Source organism: Pelophylax lessonae (genome assembly GCF_965119305.1).
Source record: "Pelophylax lessonae genome assembly, chromosome: 4".
NCBI lineage: Eukaryota > Metazoa > Chordata > Amphibia > Anura > Ranidae > Pelophylax > Pelophylax lessonae.
Window position 1 is genome coordinate 15,262,296 of NC_138771.1, and position 15,139 is coordinate 15,277,434.

General features: G+C 44.4%; 1 protein-coding gene across 1 annotated transcript in view; it reads right to left on the reverse strand.

The window, feature by feature from the left end:
* Positions 1 to 15,139, reverse strand: part of PIAS1 (protein inhibitor of activated STAT 1) — a 168,519-nt gene that overhangs the window by 10,045 nt on the left and 143,335 nt on the right. Inside the window, exons 10-11 of the mRNA XM_082254310.1 lie at positions 13,298 to 13,428; positions 1,902 to 2,082 (exon numbers count right to left, since the gene is read on the reverse strand). Of these exons, the coding sequence (XP_082110436.1) occupies positions 1,902 to 2,082; positions 13,298 to 13,428 (312 nt within the window). The remainder of the gene's footprint in view (positions 1 to 1,901; positions 2,083 to 13,297; positions 13,429 to 15,139) is intronic.

Genomic DNA, 15,139 nt, shown 5'->3' on the forward strand with positions numbered 1-15,139 from the left:
CTGATGGGCACTGAGAGGCGGCACTGATGGGCACTGGCGGAAGGCACTGATGGACACTGACGGGTGGCACTGATGAGCACTGATGGGCAGAACTGATGAGCACTGATGGGCAGCACCATCAGTGCCCACACTCAGTGCCCATAGTGCTGCCAGTCAGTGCTTATCAGTGCCTAGATGAGCAGGCACTGATGGGCACTGACTGGCAGCACTATGGGCACTGATTGTGGGCATTGATGGGGGACACTGATGGAGGGCACTGTGGGCACTGATGGGGGGGCACTGTGTATGTTTTTTACCTTTTAGTAATCAGGGCACTGGTAATCAGTGCCCTGATTACATGTCTCTTTGTCCCTGGCGCTGTGCAGCTCTCCCTCCTTCCTCACACTGCAGGCTCCGTGTGAGGAAGGAGCGCCGGCGATGAGAGATGATCTCATATGTTTACATATGAGATCATCTCTCATTGGATGATCCGATCACGTGGTGAATGGCCGCTGTGATTGGCCATTCACCACGATCTGTGATCGGCTGTGTCCAAGGGACACGGCCGACACAGATTCTCCCCGTTGCGCGCTCGCGGGAGCGCGCGGGGGGCGTGTCACTGGGAGGCCGTTTTTAAACGGCCTCCCGAAAATTCGAGTCCGCGCTGCAGCCGTATATAGGCTGTAGCGCGGATGGGAACTGGTTAAGGTTTTTTTTTTTTTTTTTTTTGGAAAGGTTATACAGCAGAATGTGAAAAATTGTTTTTTTTTTTTTTTTCAACGAAGCCCCCGCAGTGCTGCCCACTCACCGATAACACGGCAGACATGTTCAGCCCTCCTGCTTTCTGGTTCGCATCCTCCGGCCATCCGATTAGCCGGAGGCACGATGACATCACTCCTGCACGGGTGGCCGTTCCTTCAGAGCGCATGCACGGATGACGTGATCGGCTTACTACAATTTAAATATCTCCTAAGCGGTGCAAGTTTAGGAGATAATTACAGTACCTATAGGCAAGCCTTATTATAGGATTACCTATAGGTACAAGTCTTTAGGGTGGGTTTACAACCTCTTTAATATTTTATACATTTATATAGTCTTACCGATACAACTGGCCCTCTGAGGGCAAAGATAATGCTGATGCGGCCTTTGATGAACTTGCGTTTGACATCCCCTGCTCGAAGCAAGCCACCTCTCATTCAGCTGTCTAATGCCAAAGCTTCAGATGGCAACAAAAGCATTTGAAGCTGCAGCGACAGGGAACAGGATCTCAATTTGGAAAAGTTGAGGACTTTGCGATCCAACAGGCTTCACAAGGATTTCTTTTTTTTAAGATTACCATTTACTTGCAGGTACACAAAGTACCGTATTTCCACGACTATAAGGCGCACCAGATTATAAAGCGCAGTATCAGTGAACGGTAAATTTTCAAACTATTTTCATAAATAAGGCGCACTTTTTTTTTTTTTTTTTTTGGAATGTTGATCCGCGCGAGGTTTACTGGCAGGTGCTCATTATGAACCCTCGGATGACAGTTCTGGCGGATACTTTATGCCAGGCATCCACTATCCACTGGCACACAGTGGCATAACTGGCCCGGCGTTGCCTCCCGGTCTTCGTGAAGGAGTGCTCTCCTTCCTTCATCCAGTTTTCCCACGTGATTCGCAGTTTCACCTTGAAGGAACGATTGACACTTATGTCCAGTGGTTGCACCCCTTTGGTCAAACCATCCAGTTAACGGTAAATTTTCAAACTATTTTAATATATAAGGCGCACCGGATTATAAGGCGCACTGCCAGTTTTTCATAAAATTTTAGGATTTTCAATGCGCCTTATAGTCCGAAAAATACGGTACTTCTACTTCAGCACTGCCAGTACCTTTAGGCCAGTTTGGATTCTCTTATTACACCCTTGTATAATCTTACCTTTTGTTGCTGAGAGGTGAAGCAGGGGTTATCGATGGACAACTCCTTTTAGCACAGGGCTCCTCCTCCTCCTCATCCGAAGAGCTGTCCACTGTCAGGTCAATCACCTCCACTTTTTTATTTTTGCTGGATAGTTGCTGCGAGGACACCTGATGCTCCACTGTACTGCTGATGCACCCATCTGAAACATGACATGCACATGAGTGAAACCATTGCTGCTAACAGGCAGAGACACATTAAGGTTCGAGCCTTGGAAGTTTTGCAATCAGGGCAAAATACACAAAGGGGTCTGTTGGGTACCCCATTCTTATTAAACAACCAAAACAAAAAAAACAAAAAAGATGAGAAAAGAAAAAAAAAAAAAATTGTGAAAAATATATGTCAGACTTTACCGGTACCAAGAAGGACTGTACACAATTATACATATAAAAGAATCAAATTTATTACACAACAACGTGAGAAAATTAAATGGCGAGTGAAATTCTGTCTATAAAATTCTGTCACCGTCCCCTAGAGATACAGGAATTGTGTACATATAACCAGGTCTGGAAAGGAAGGAAAAGGGGACGGGGGGACGGGGGGGGGGGGGGTAAGGGTAAGGGACAGGGGGGGGTAAGGGTAAGGGACAGGGGGGGGTAAGGGAAGGGACAGGGGGGGGGTAAGGGAAGGGACAGGGGGGGGGTAAGGGAAGGGACAGGGGGGGGTAAGGGAAGGGACAGGGGGGGGTAAGGGAAGGGACAGGGGGGGGTAAGGGAAGGGACAGGGGGGGGTAAGGGAAGGGACAGGGGGGGGTAAGGGAAGGGACAGGGGGGGTAAGGGAAGGGACAGGGGGGCGATGGGGAGATAATCTACATTTATTTAATGCACCAAAGGATAAAAGAAAACAGTCATAATGATTATATGACAGAAAATGCATAACATGAGTCACATGATTGTGTTATATACTTCGGTGGGACGCCTGTCAGGAGAATATACCCAATAGTTACTGATTTTATACTTGTGGTACTCATATTTTGGATCTGCTTGCTTGGTACATCCTGGATAAGGGGCCCCTGCTTGGGTTTCCCCTTTTCTAAGTTTCATATTGTATTCGTTGCTTGGCTACACTTATGTTGGTATCTTCCCATTTTTTGCCAATCTCATTGTATAATTCAAGATTCCATCACTCTCCCATGATATTGGTCGATTTATGCTATGCAAAGGATATTGTTTTATCATAAAAAGCTTTTTCTGTTGGATCCTGAAGAAGCTCAGGAAAATTGGATCCTGAAGAAGCTCAGCGATTGTGAGCGAAACGCGTAGATCCACCCTCCAGATCATATGATCCACCTACTAGATCACGTGACGCATGTTATGTATTTTCTGTCATACAATCATTGTGACCATTTTCTTTTATCCTTTTTTACATTTAATAAATATGGATTAATTAATTTTAATATATTTTGTTATTTTTGGGCACAATTAAAGCCCCATTTCCAGGACTGGCTGGTCAATCCTCCTTCCTCCATGTCCCTTTCGTCCCCTTTTCCTTCCTTTCCAGATCTGGTTATATGTATACTTGTTACAGTTTTTATTACACAACTTTGTTTTGTTAAGATTTAAAACCAAAAAGGAAAAGAGCCAAAGCTCTCATACAGTATATCAAATAGTCTAACAATTGCTGTTACTATGCCGATTGTCCCAAGAGGTAGACGGGTTTCACATTCAATTCGGATTTTACATCAAGATAGGGCGATTCTACGTCCACACCCAGGTATTTTACAATTAGGGATGCACCAATATAATCTGCTGCCAAATATTATTGACCGAAAAAAAAAAAAAGATAATGTCCGCTGAAAAACATGGCAAGAACGCATATGCATTATTGGGCCAAATTTTACTGCGTTTAAGCTGGGTTCACACACATGCGATGCGGGAACAAACGCAGATTCCCGCATCGCATGTCGCTCTCAGGCAGTTCACACTGCCCTCTGAACTACTACAGGTGTCAATAGAAAATTCATGACACCCCCAGGTCGGTCCGCAGTGCAAATTGTCCAAAGGTACAGGAATCAGATCGCATGGGTGTTAAATCAATCCCAGTGTGGACCAAAATCCTGCACCATTTTGGTGCAAAAGTGATGCGATTTCATACGCATTGCAAAAATGTGATCTGCACAGCAATACGGTGCGAATCACATGCGATGTCTGATTGCACCAGTGCGAACCCAGCCTTAAGCCTCCTACACACGCGTCGAAAATTGGCAGGGAATTTTCGTCCGACGACCGATCTGCCGATTTTCGGCTTGTTAGTATGATGCTTCCGACAACTGACTCTTCGGCCGAAAAAAATCTGGTGTGCAGGCTATAAAATTTTTGTCCGCCGTCAAAACACGGCCGATTTTCGTGCAGTCAGTACAGATTTCAACAGGGAAAAATCTAATTAGCAAGTCTGGGCATGCTCAGAGAAGAAAGAACACTAAGAAAGCAAACCAACACATGACATCACTTCTGAAGTAGAATTCTGTCGTGCGAGAGAATTCGTGTGCTTTCTAGGCACATTCCAACCAACAAAACACCACTCTGGACAAAAGACGGACGATCGGTCGGCCGATAATCGTTGCGTGTGTACGAGGCTTTACTCTGCATTTTTCATAGGTCATGTGACCCAAAAAAACTCAACATTGAAAAATCATAAATGCAACAAAGGGGAGGAGCATTTTTGGTGCGCTTTTAACTGACCAAATACGCACCAAAAATGCAGCAAGCTAGATTTTTAACACTGCAATGGAAGTGCAACAGACCAGTGTGAAGACATAGATAGAATTTAAAGGGATGCATTTTTCAAATACTTCTAAAACGGCTCAGTGTGAAAGCAGCCTATCGGCCGAAAAGGTGCAGATAATGGTTGAAAAAAAAAAAAAAAAAAAAAAGTTCATATTAATTTCAATTCATATTATTTAAAATGTCAAATACAATTCATATATATATATATATATATATATATATATATATATATATATATATATATATATATATATATATATATATATATATATATATATATATATATATATATATATATATATATATATATATATATATAGGAATCTATATAAAAAAAAAAAAAAAAAAAAAAAAAAAAGTCTATTTCTGTTTTCGGCCAAGTGCATCCTTGATTTTTGGATTCAGTCCAGAATTTATATTTCAGTGGGCCACTAATTACAATTGGACCCCTTTCACAGGGGCGTGATAATTTAATTTTTATTTAGGAACTTGTGGGCAGCCATATTCATTACTATCTGGGTTTTACCCCACCTATAGGTGAATGGACACTGGCAACCAACAAGAAAGGAAGTCCCCCTCTATATAACCCCTCCCATACAGGAAGTACCTCAGTTTTATAGCAAGCAATAAACATCCCAGACAAGAGGGGAGGGACCTCTGTGTCCCGTGATGTACTTCAAGAAATTGATTTTACAGGTAAGCTGTAGGATAAATCAGTTTTTCTTTATCGAACATCACGGGACACATATTCATTACTATCTGGGACATCCCAAAGCAATGCACTTGAAGGGAGGGGGATACTATATGAAAAAATCGGCATCATACCGAAAGGATCTACATAGCTGCCTGCAGCACACTGTGGCCAAATGCAGACTCCTCCTGGGTCCCAACATCCACTTGATAGAATCTAGAAAACGTATATACTAAAGACCAAGTAGCAGCCCTGCAAATCTGGACCATAAAAGCTTCATGGCGAATTGCCCAAGAGGCACCTACTCTTCTGGTAGAGTGTGCCTTTACCGGAAAAGGTGGAACCTTCCCTTTTAACCCATATGCCTGGATAATAACCTGGCGAATCCATTGAGAAATCGTAGACCTAGATGCTGCCTGCCTTTTTCTGTGCCCTTCTGGCAGCACCAACAAAAGAGCAGTCTTCCGAATCTGAGCTGACATCTTCAAATAGACCTTAAAGCGGAGTTCCGGCCACAAAATCGACAGTCGATTTTGGGCCATCCGCTTCCCATTTGTCACCTGAAAAAAAATGGGAAGTTACGATTTTTTTTTTTTACTTACCTTGTAATTGCAGAAAAAAAAATACTTACCTTTCTTCCACTTCCTCCCTCGGCCGCGCGGCCCGGCCGTCACTTCCACTTTGCAATGATTCCTGGGAGCTGAACATCATCGCTGCCAGGAATCAATGCGCCTGCACCGGCCCCGACGTCAGTTCCGGTTCAGGCGTCGTCATACCTTGCTAAACAGCTTCTGGGCATGCCCAGAAGCTGTGCAGGGATGACGCTGCGGCCCCGGAAGTGACGGCGGGGCTGGCGCATTGCATCGTGGGACAGAAGAGGATGGAAGAGAACACTGAAGAGGATCGTGCTGGCTTCAAGCTGCCCACACCTGAGATGGCAGCGCTGGAGAAGAAATTTTATAAGTATTTCTTCTAAAAGGTAAGTGCGAACCAGGACAGATCAGAGGCTATCCATTGTGGAATGTACTAGCCCTGACTGTCCCTGGGGTATGTTCATTGAAAATTTTTTTTTGTGGCCGGAACTCCGCTTTAAAATGCACGTACTACATCGAGAGAATGTAACAACTTTTCCTCTGCTGTTCGAGGATTTGGAAAGAAGGAAGGCAGTATTATGTCCTGATTCAAATGAAAAGCAGACACCACCTTGGGCAAAAACCCTGGATGTGGACGTAGAATCACTATCTTGATGTAAAATCAAAAATGGCTCCTTGCAAGAAAGCCACTAACTCTGATACGCTTCTAGCCGAAGTTACTGCAATCAAAAAGACTAACTTTCTGGTCACGAGAACCAGAGGAATATGCCGAATGGGCTTAAAATGCTGTTTCTGTAGAACTGCCAGAACTGAATTAAATCCCAAGGACACAACGGTGGCCTCACTGACGGAAGCATATGTAGCACCCCTTGAATAAAAGCTCGGACTAAGGAATGCAAAGTAATCGGTCTTTGGAAAAAGATAATGTTAAGGATGAAATTTGACCTTTAAAACAGTGGCTAAGGTTAGTTTCATATCTACCCCTACTTGCAAGAAGGCTAGAATTCTCCCGATGAGATGATATATTTACAGGGATGCCACTTCCTGGCCTCCCACCAAGAAATGCAAGACTTCCAGGCTCTGTAATAAATGCCCCTAGAGACTGGTTTCCTAGCGTTTATCAGGGTACGGACTGCGGGGCCAGATTTGCCCCACTCCCTCAAAATCCAGGCTTCAATAGACAAGCCATCAAATTTAGAGACTGTAAAGCAGGGTGGAATATCAGACCCTGAGATCCATTTTCTTGTGAACTATTCCTCCATCGGATACAACAAAGAAAACCTTTGGGAGGAATAAAAATCCTACCATGATGATCCCAAACAGCATATACTATCTGCTCGAAGAGTGGATGTAAGGGAAAAGCCTGAGGATTTTAATGAGGGCGTAATGAGCCTAATGAAGAAAACAAAAGCCTACAGAAATCTCTAAGGGAGGTAATTTAAATCTAGACCGGACCATTTCAGTGAGAGACAGAATTAATAAATAATCTCTGGGATTGAGATGCCGAGAATGGCTCCTCAGATCCCGACTCCCCAGAAATGGAATCCTCTGCTTGGCCTTCTTCTAAGCCATTAACAGCTACTTCTTCCACATCCTCTGCCCAATTCTAAACTAAAACGGGGGGGCGCTCAGGTGAGGAGGATCTATCGAGTTTCCTCTCTCCTTGTGATGCTGAAGCAATCATGCCAGCAATTTCACCCTCAAGGCCGGCTAAAGCCGATGCCAAATCACCCTTAGTGACATAGGCTGAGACAGAAGCACTAGATGTGGCTACTATGCCTGACAATTATAATGGCTCAGATTGGCCAATCGCCTCTGGCCTCTCAGGGGAGGTAAACACAGAGGAAGGAATAAACTTGAGGTACCAACTTTAAAGTACTCAAGACTTGTGCCAAGCTGAATAGCTTATCACATACAGCAGAGTTATCCCCAAAGTAGCAGAACCTATTGGTGCCTGTAAGCATGCACCTACAGTGACTCACGCAGCCAACTGCCGCTGCTCTGTGTCCCACCCAGCTTCTGACAGAAGCTCACGCCGCCGGGAACACTCCTCAAATGCCGTGCCGTTTGTGTTTACTGCACATGTGCAGGATGCACGCCCACGCGTCACGGACACGCCCCTTTCTGGCTCCACGTGTAGGCCCATGCACATAAAAGCAGAACTTGTGCGCGATCACCTGCTACTGAAAGCACCACCGACTTTGCCATGCTTCTTTCCTAGAGCCACGGAGGGGAGCAAATGCGCAGGAAGGATGCATCAGGTAACCGAACCTGTCAGTGCCTGCTCCTGCACACCAAGCATCAGGTTTTAAGGGCAGACTGTAAGGCATCCAAGTTACGCTCGTCACAGTAAATACATACACTGCCACTAGTGGAGACATGAAACAAGGCACCCGGCATCTGTTAAATCAGAAGGCAACAGTTCAACTTAATTTAAAGTGAACTTACCATTCCCGCTGCAGGATTCTGTCTATAACAAGAATCCAATCTTCAAGGCGGGTCCTGTCACTTGTCGACCATCAAGCACCGGGTACCCTTCCCTTTTTGGAGCCACTCCCTTGGACCTGTAGAGCACCCTGCCGGAACGCCTTTGGGGGTTGGTCTTACCAAGGGTCTGGATCCCAGGGTCCAGCGCCAAAGAAGGTCGCATTACAGGCAATACCTTGTTTTTTCTTTACCGAGGCTCAGGTACCATCCTTTTAGTCTTCCACTTTCGGAAGAATCTTGATTACCAATCCCCTTGGATCCAGAGATCTTAATCGGGATTATAATACAATAATTTTTCTTTAAAAAAAAAAAAATTCTGGAGAGCTTCTCCATCGTGACCATCACATCTAAGACACTGGCGAAAAAACGGAGGTACTTCCTGTATGGGAGGAGTTATATAGAGGGGGACTTCCTGTCTTGGTGGTTGCCAGTGTCCATTCACCTATAGGTGGCATATAACCCAGATCGTAATGTATATGGCTGCTTTGTGTCCCGTGATGTACAATAAAGAAACTAAGTAGTGTTCAGTAGAGGCGAGGCGAGGCAAGGTGCGTAAGCATATAGAAGTGTAAAATTCTTCATTACCAGTGTTGAAATGAGATGCATTGTTGTCCATGGGACGTTGCACACAGCTAAATAAAGATCAGTAATATAGCATTGAGTACAGAGCAGTAAAACCAAAAATGTTACATTTGAGCGCAGTAATTTATCACGTGTTTACACGAGTATAAGTGAGTATACTACAATACTGCAAAGAAGAATAATTTTACTCATCTATATGCTTACGCACCTTTACTCAACTATACTCCACATTACTCAGGGTTTTTTTACACTCAAGTGTTTGTCCCCTTGCACTTGGGCATCACAAGTTAATGAGTAAACATCAGTAAATTATGACGTCCAAGTGCAAGGGGCCTTAGGCCTTGTTCACAAAGGTGCCCTATAGCATACACCCGTGTGTACCTGCACAGGGATGCATATATGTTCCACGTATTCCCATGCAGGCAGTCCCCTGATTACATTATTTGGATGCAGCTGCTGTATGTACACAGACGCTGCTCCCAATGTAGCGTCCATACGGGTGCATGATCCTGAACGCAGACAGTGCAGTGGGCCATGTACCAGAACATATTAAATTGGGAGCAGCAGCTGTGTAACTAAAGTTCTTCACTTGCAAACACACATGCAAAGCAGGTATCTGAACCTGCACGCACATATTGTCTAGTTCCTGAAGCCATGGATGGGCTCCTAACCTCAGGCTGCTCTATTGCTTAGCGAGTTTATTCACCATAGTGACGGACTTCAAGTGTGGGGTCATCCATGGACTCCGTTCTCTGGATGTAGGAGAGCTTCTTGGAGCTTAACCACCCAGGTAGCATACATGCTGGATGATTTAGGCCTTGTTCAAGCTGCAGGACACTTGTGTGAGAGCCATGTTTACCTGCACACGGATGCACAGATGTCTCATGGATTCCCGTGCAAGCTGTCCCATTAATGACTAGTGGAAGGCACTAGCTGCACATACACAGATGCTGCTCCCAATTTGACATTTGTGCTGGTGCACGGTCCTGAACGCAGACAGAGTGTGCAGCTACTGCATCCCTATAGGTATCTATGAGACTGCATGAACACCTGTGCATCCCTGTGTCTGTAAACACAGCCCTCATGCAGGTGTATGCTGTAGTGTACCCATGTGGAAGCCGCCTTACACAACTCTCAGACAGCATGGCTGGCAGGGTGATAGCAGCACCTTATAAATGAAAAGAGAGGGTAGGGGAATGGCGCTGCCTAGTGGCAAGAAAGTAGTATAAGGTGCTAAAGAAGTGCTGATATGATTGGTAAGTATGATGCACTATAAATCCAATATAGGAGAAAACACTGTGGATGCACGTATATAAAGTATATTTATGGATTGTCTTCAGATTTGGTAGTTATTTCTTTTGCATTTGCGCGCTATTCTTTTTTAATATACATGTCTTTTGGTTCATAGCTGCAGCAGCTTTAGAGATACATGGGTATGCTCCCCCAAATTTTTTTGCCTGTTTATTATGTATTCAGTCTGACCAGACTATCGAGGTTGAGCAACCCTCCCCACCCCCCCACACACACCTGTACTCAGTGTCCACCATCAAGTAGATATAGGAGGAGTCCCCTGTAGTGCATTTTCACATCCTTCCCAGCAAGGAGTGTTATCTCCAAGGGTTAGAAAGGCTGGATTCATCTCTTTTTTATGGATAGTGTAGGACCCACTGATAATGAGGTACTTTGACGCAGTAGTGGGCTTGAGCACGATATGGCCATATGGTGGGACCAAACCCCCATTTTTATTTATGGATTGTCTTCAGATTTGGTAGTTATTTCTTTTGCATTTGCGCGCTATTCTTTTTTAATATACACGTATATAAAGTAAACAAAAAGATCAAAATGACGTGTGATGTCACAAAGATCTGATGTGCATATCTTGTACAACAAGTGGGTGAATGAGTGTTAAGACGGTTAAAGTGACTGGTGCATGTATACCCTTAGATAGTGTAATTGCTGGAGAATATAAAGAAATACGTGAAAATATTATTATACAAACTATAAATACAAATATAAAAATATAAAATGGGATGGGTGCCAATGACTCAAAGTGATATGTGCATTAGTGACCACAAAGGGTGATATTCAAAAACAAAGTCATACAATATGAAATCAAAAAATATAGGTTATACAATATAAGGCTTTTCCTGAATTGAAGTGCTGTGTGCATATAAAGTGCCCTGTGCACGTGAGCTGGTGACCAATAAATAAAGGTAAATATAAAACGTGACCAAAGTGTCCAAAGTTGAACCTATAATCAATAGTATAGAGGTGACAATAAATTAAATATAAATATGGAGTGATGTTGGAAAGTCCAATATGAACAGCAGGTGGCAGTCTTCGTGTGAAAACCTATAATGGGGGACCCCGTGGTGTGCAGGGATTAGAAAAGTCCAATATTAACAGCAGGTGGCGGTCTTCGTAAAAACCTACGATGGGTGACCCCGTGGTGGGCAGTGAGGTGCTTGGTGACCCCTCAAGTGAATAACGCACTCACCAGAAATACCCACCCCACACAGGGGTATAGAGCGGGTATATGTGGTAATCCAACGGATGGATCCTGGTGTCCTCTGAGGGTCCTTAGATTGGACGTCTTAGGTGATCCCTGGAGGGTCCCGTGCTATAGAAGGATTCCCGGAGGGAAGTGGCTGGGGTCTGCTGGGATCCTAACAGTAGGAAGTAGGGGTTCCAAGTATCCACGGAGTGTCACTCGTACCAGTGGGACAAGGGTTCCAAAATTTACCATAAGCGCGGAGTTTTAACATATACTATAGCAGCACCTTATACATTACAGTCAATGTTCTGCTGATCGGACAGCAAAGGAGCAAAAGGAAACTGATGAGTTTACCATTCTGCTTTTCTCCTATGGGGTTGTTTGTCAGCATATTTGTATGTAGTAGACGTGATTGGCTGACGCATCGTCCTCTTCCAGTCTGTAAATCAGGTCATGGGATTGCAAGAGGATGATATCAAGTCAAGCTGGGGGATTTATAATAGTTTCATGGAGGCGTTAAGGCGTGAGTGAGATTACCACCATATATGCCACTGTACACAGCATACAGTGAGACATTACCACAAGGAGGTACTTAAACCCGCTGCAAAGCAGTAGGAGTCAAAGGGCATAAAAATATTAACAAGGGTGCCACTCTGGGTGCAGCTTTAAAAACCGGTGATTTTATTGCTGCACCCACAGTGGCGCCCCTGTTTGTGTTCTTTTGTAGCTGCAGAGATCCCTTCAAGTCTCTAAGAAGCTGCCTTCCAGTGCTGCAATATATTACAAGGTCTGTGTATTGGGACTTATGTGCCAGGCTTTTTTATGGACTTTAGATGCGTCATCCATTCTATATGTCATCTTTGTACACATGGAGGTAATGGGCATGCATGACCAGGTCACCATGGCCTGCTGTACCAACCATACCATTGGGACACTACCAAGACGGGGCAGTCATGGACTCACTGCAAAGCAGGAGGGGCAATGGCTGTACTTTACCGTAATACAATTGCCTATGGCAACTTAGTCAACAGTGAGATACTAGCAGCATGGGATTACTCTCAGAACCAGGCAGTGTATGGTCCAAGGCTGAGCCAAGGAGTCAATTGATCCAGAAAGCTGGGGATTGAGAGCTGCAGTGGCTATGGAATAGCAAAACATTTTGAATAGAGTCTAAGCAAAAATCTCTCCAACGTAATGCGTTGGATGTCTTGTCCAAAGAAAGAAAAACTCGCTGCTCCAGGTGAGAGGTGGGGAGCCTAATGATGCTACGGGTGCCCGCCTTGGCTCGCCTCCGCATACAAATGGTATAAAGAAATGGCCGCACTCCAAGATGCATCAAAATTTCGATTTAATAGAAGAACATCCCAAGTGTCACAAACAGTGTACAGGTACCTGTACACTGTTTGTGACACTTGGGATGTTATTCTATTAAATCGGAATTTTGATGCATCTTGGAGTACGGCCATTTCTTTATACCATTGATGGAGGTCTTCATTGGCTGTCTAACAAAAAACTAGGAAAAAACAAAGCTTGTTGGCAGTGGTTATACAGAGATATCCCTGCTGCTTTTTTTTTGCCAGTGACCAATCACCTACAGATCGCAGCATCTAGTTCTTGGTTAAGACTAGAGACATGCACGGTTAAACAAAAACTGCTCATTCACTCATGTAGCTGTAGAGGGGGGGGGGGGGGGCAATGTACAATGACAGCAGTGCAATATAAAGGAAGACCATTTGCTACAAGTCCCATGAAAAAAAACAGCCCAAGTGCAAATTCTACTCACTGTCCACTCCATTACATGAGTTTTTTACTTCCTGCACATCTTTCTTTGACCGCATAGGTGACCAGGAGCCATCTTCCTTGAACTGGATTTCATCACAGTCTGTACAGCACTTTAGAATTTCCATAAAGAGGCTGGAAAAAAAAGTATCATATTATATTTATTCTTATAGCCAAACTAGTTGGAGACTGAGAAACATTCTTCAAGACAGATTTAAAGATTGATAATAAGCAACAAATACTGCAATGTGCAAAGGTTGCTGCACATTTGCAATGTCTTACCTGACATGAATGACTTTTGCATGCATCTAGCTCAGTGGCGGTTGCATGCGTCTGCAGGTAACATGAGTTGTATTTAGCAATCAAACTTAGAATGGCAGAATATTCAAAATCTCCAGCATAGCTTGCTAAATGACAACAGTCAAAATCCTTTTATTTACAAACAAGGATGATATACCTTGGTATGCTAGGTCTTTTATGCCTTAAGTGCCCTTTCACACTACCGCGACTTGTCAGGCGACTTGTCAGCCTGACAAGTCGCGGTCCCTCGCGGTCCATGCACTGGTACAGGAGCCGTTTAATAGGAGCGACACAAGTCGCTCTGACTTAGAAAAAGGGTCCTGTACTACTTCGGGGCGACCTGGAGGCAACTTGCATTGACTTCAATTGCGTGAAGGCCGTGCAAGTCGCGCCGAAGTCGCGGTGCACGGGACTTCACAGGTCGACCCCGAAGTCGTGCCGCTTCAGTGTGAATGCGGTCTAAGGGCCCTTTCACAGGTGGACCCGATCAGACCAGCGAGTCTCCTCTATGGAGCGGCAGGTGTCAAAGGTCAGGAGTGTGTTGACACCCGCCGACATCTGATCCTGTCCACGGATCAGATCAATCAGTCGAGTGTAAAATGGACATGGTCCATACCCATACCCTCTTCCTTCCGGGTTCAAGTCCTCCGGCCGTCTGATTGGCCGGAGACACGATGATCTCACTACCGCGCATGCATGCATGAGCCACCATTTACAGCACAGGGCTCTGAAGGGACAGCATGGGTGGCCGTTCCTTCAGAGTGCATGCACCAGTGATGTCACTGGCTGCATGTTAAGTAAATATCTCATAAACGGTGAATGTTTAGGAGATATTTACAGTACTTATAGGTAAGCCTCATCAGAGGCTTACCTATAGGTAAAAGTTACAGAGGGAAGTTTACTTCCGCTTTAATCTTTGTCACTGTACTCTATAATGCATAATGCACTGTAGAGGTTTCTTTACCGTCTCTCTAAGCGGTTACGTATTTGTTTTTCAAAGCTTTTTCCCCATCAGAGAGAAATATATTTCTTACATATTAAAGCAGATCTTAAGCCCTCCCCCTTTTTTATTTTTAAGCCCTGCTTACCTGATGTGTTCTGCACAATTCAGATACACACATCCTGTGGATTCAGGGTTGCCCTGCTGAGATCCTATTCTCAGCAGCTCCTTCACCTCCCATCTTCACATGCAATGTCATCGTTATCTTAGCAACCTTAACAATGTTGATAAGCATTTGCTGGGGCTCTTTTTTTAAAGTTTTTTTTTTTTTACAGCGGTTCGTAATCAGAGAACAGCTCTGTAAGCAGAGAACAGCTCTGTAAGCAGAGAACAGCTCTGTAAGCAGAGAACAGCTCTGTAAGCAGAGAACAGCTCTGTAAGCAGAGAACAGCTCTGTAAGCAGAGAACAGCTCTGTAAGAATCGAGGACATGCAGTTCTAAATCTTGAGGTGGGTGAATCGAGATCGAGATTTTTTTTTTTTTAACGATTATTCGTGCAGCTATAGAGGACAAGAGCTGAGAACCACTGATTTAGGGGATCTGGCC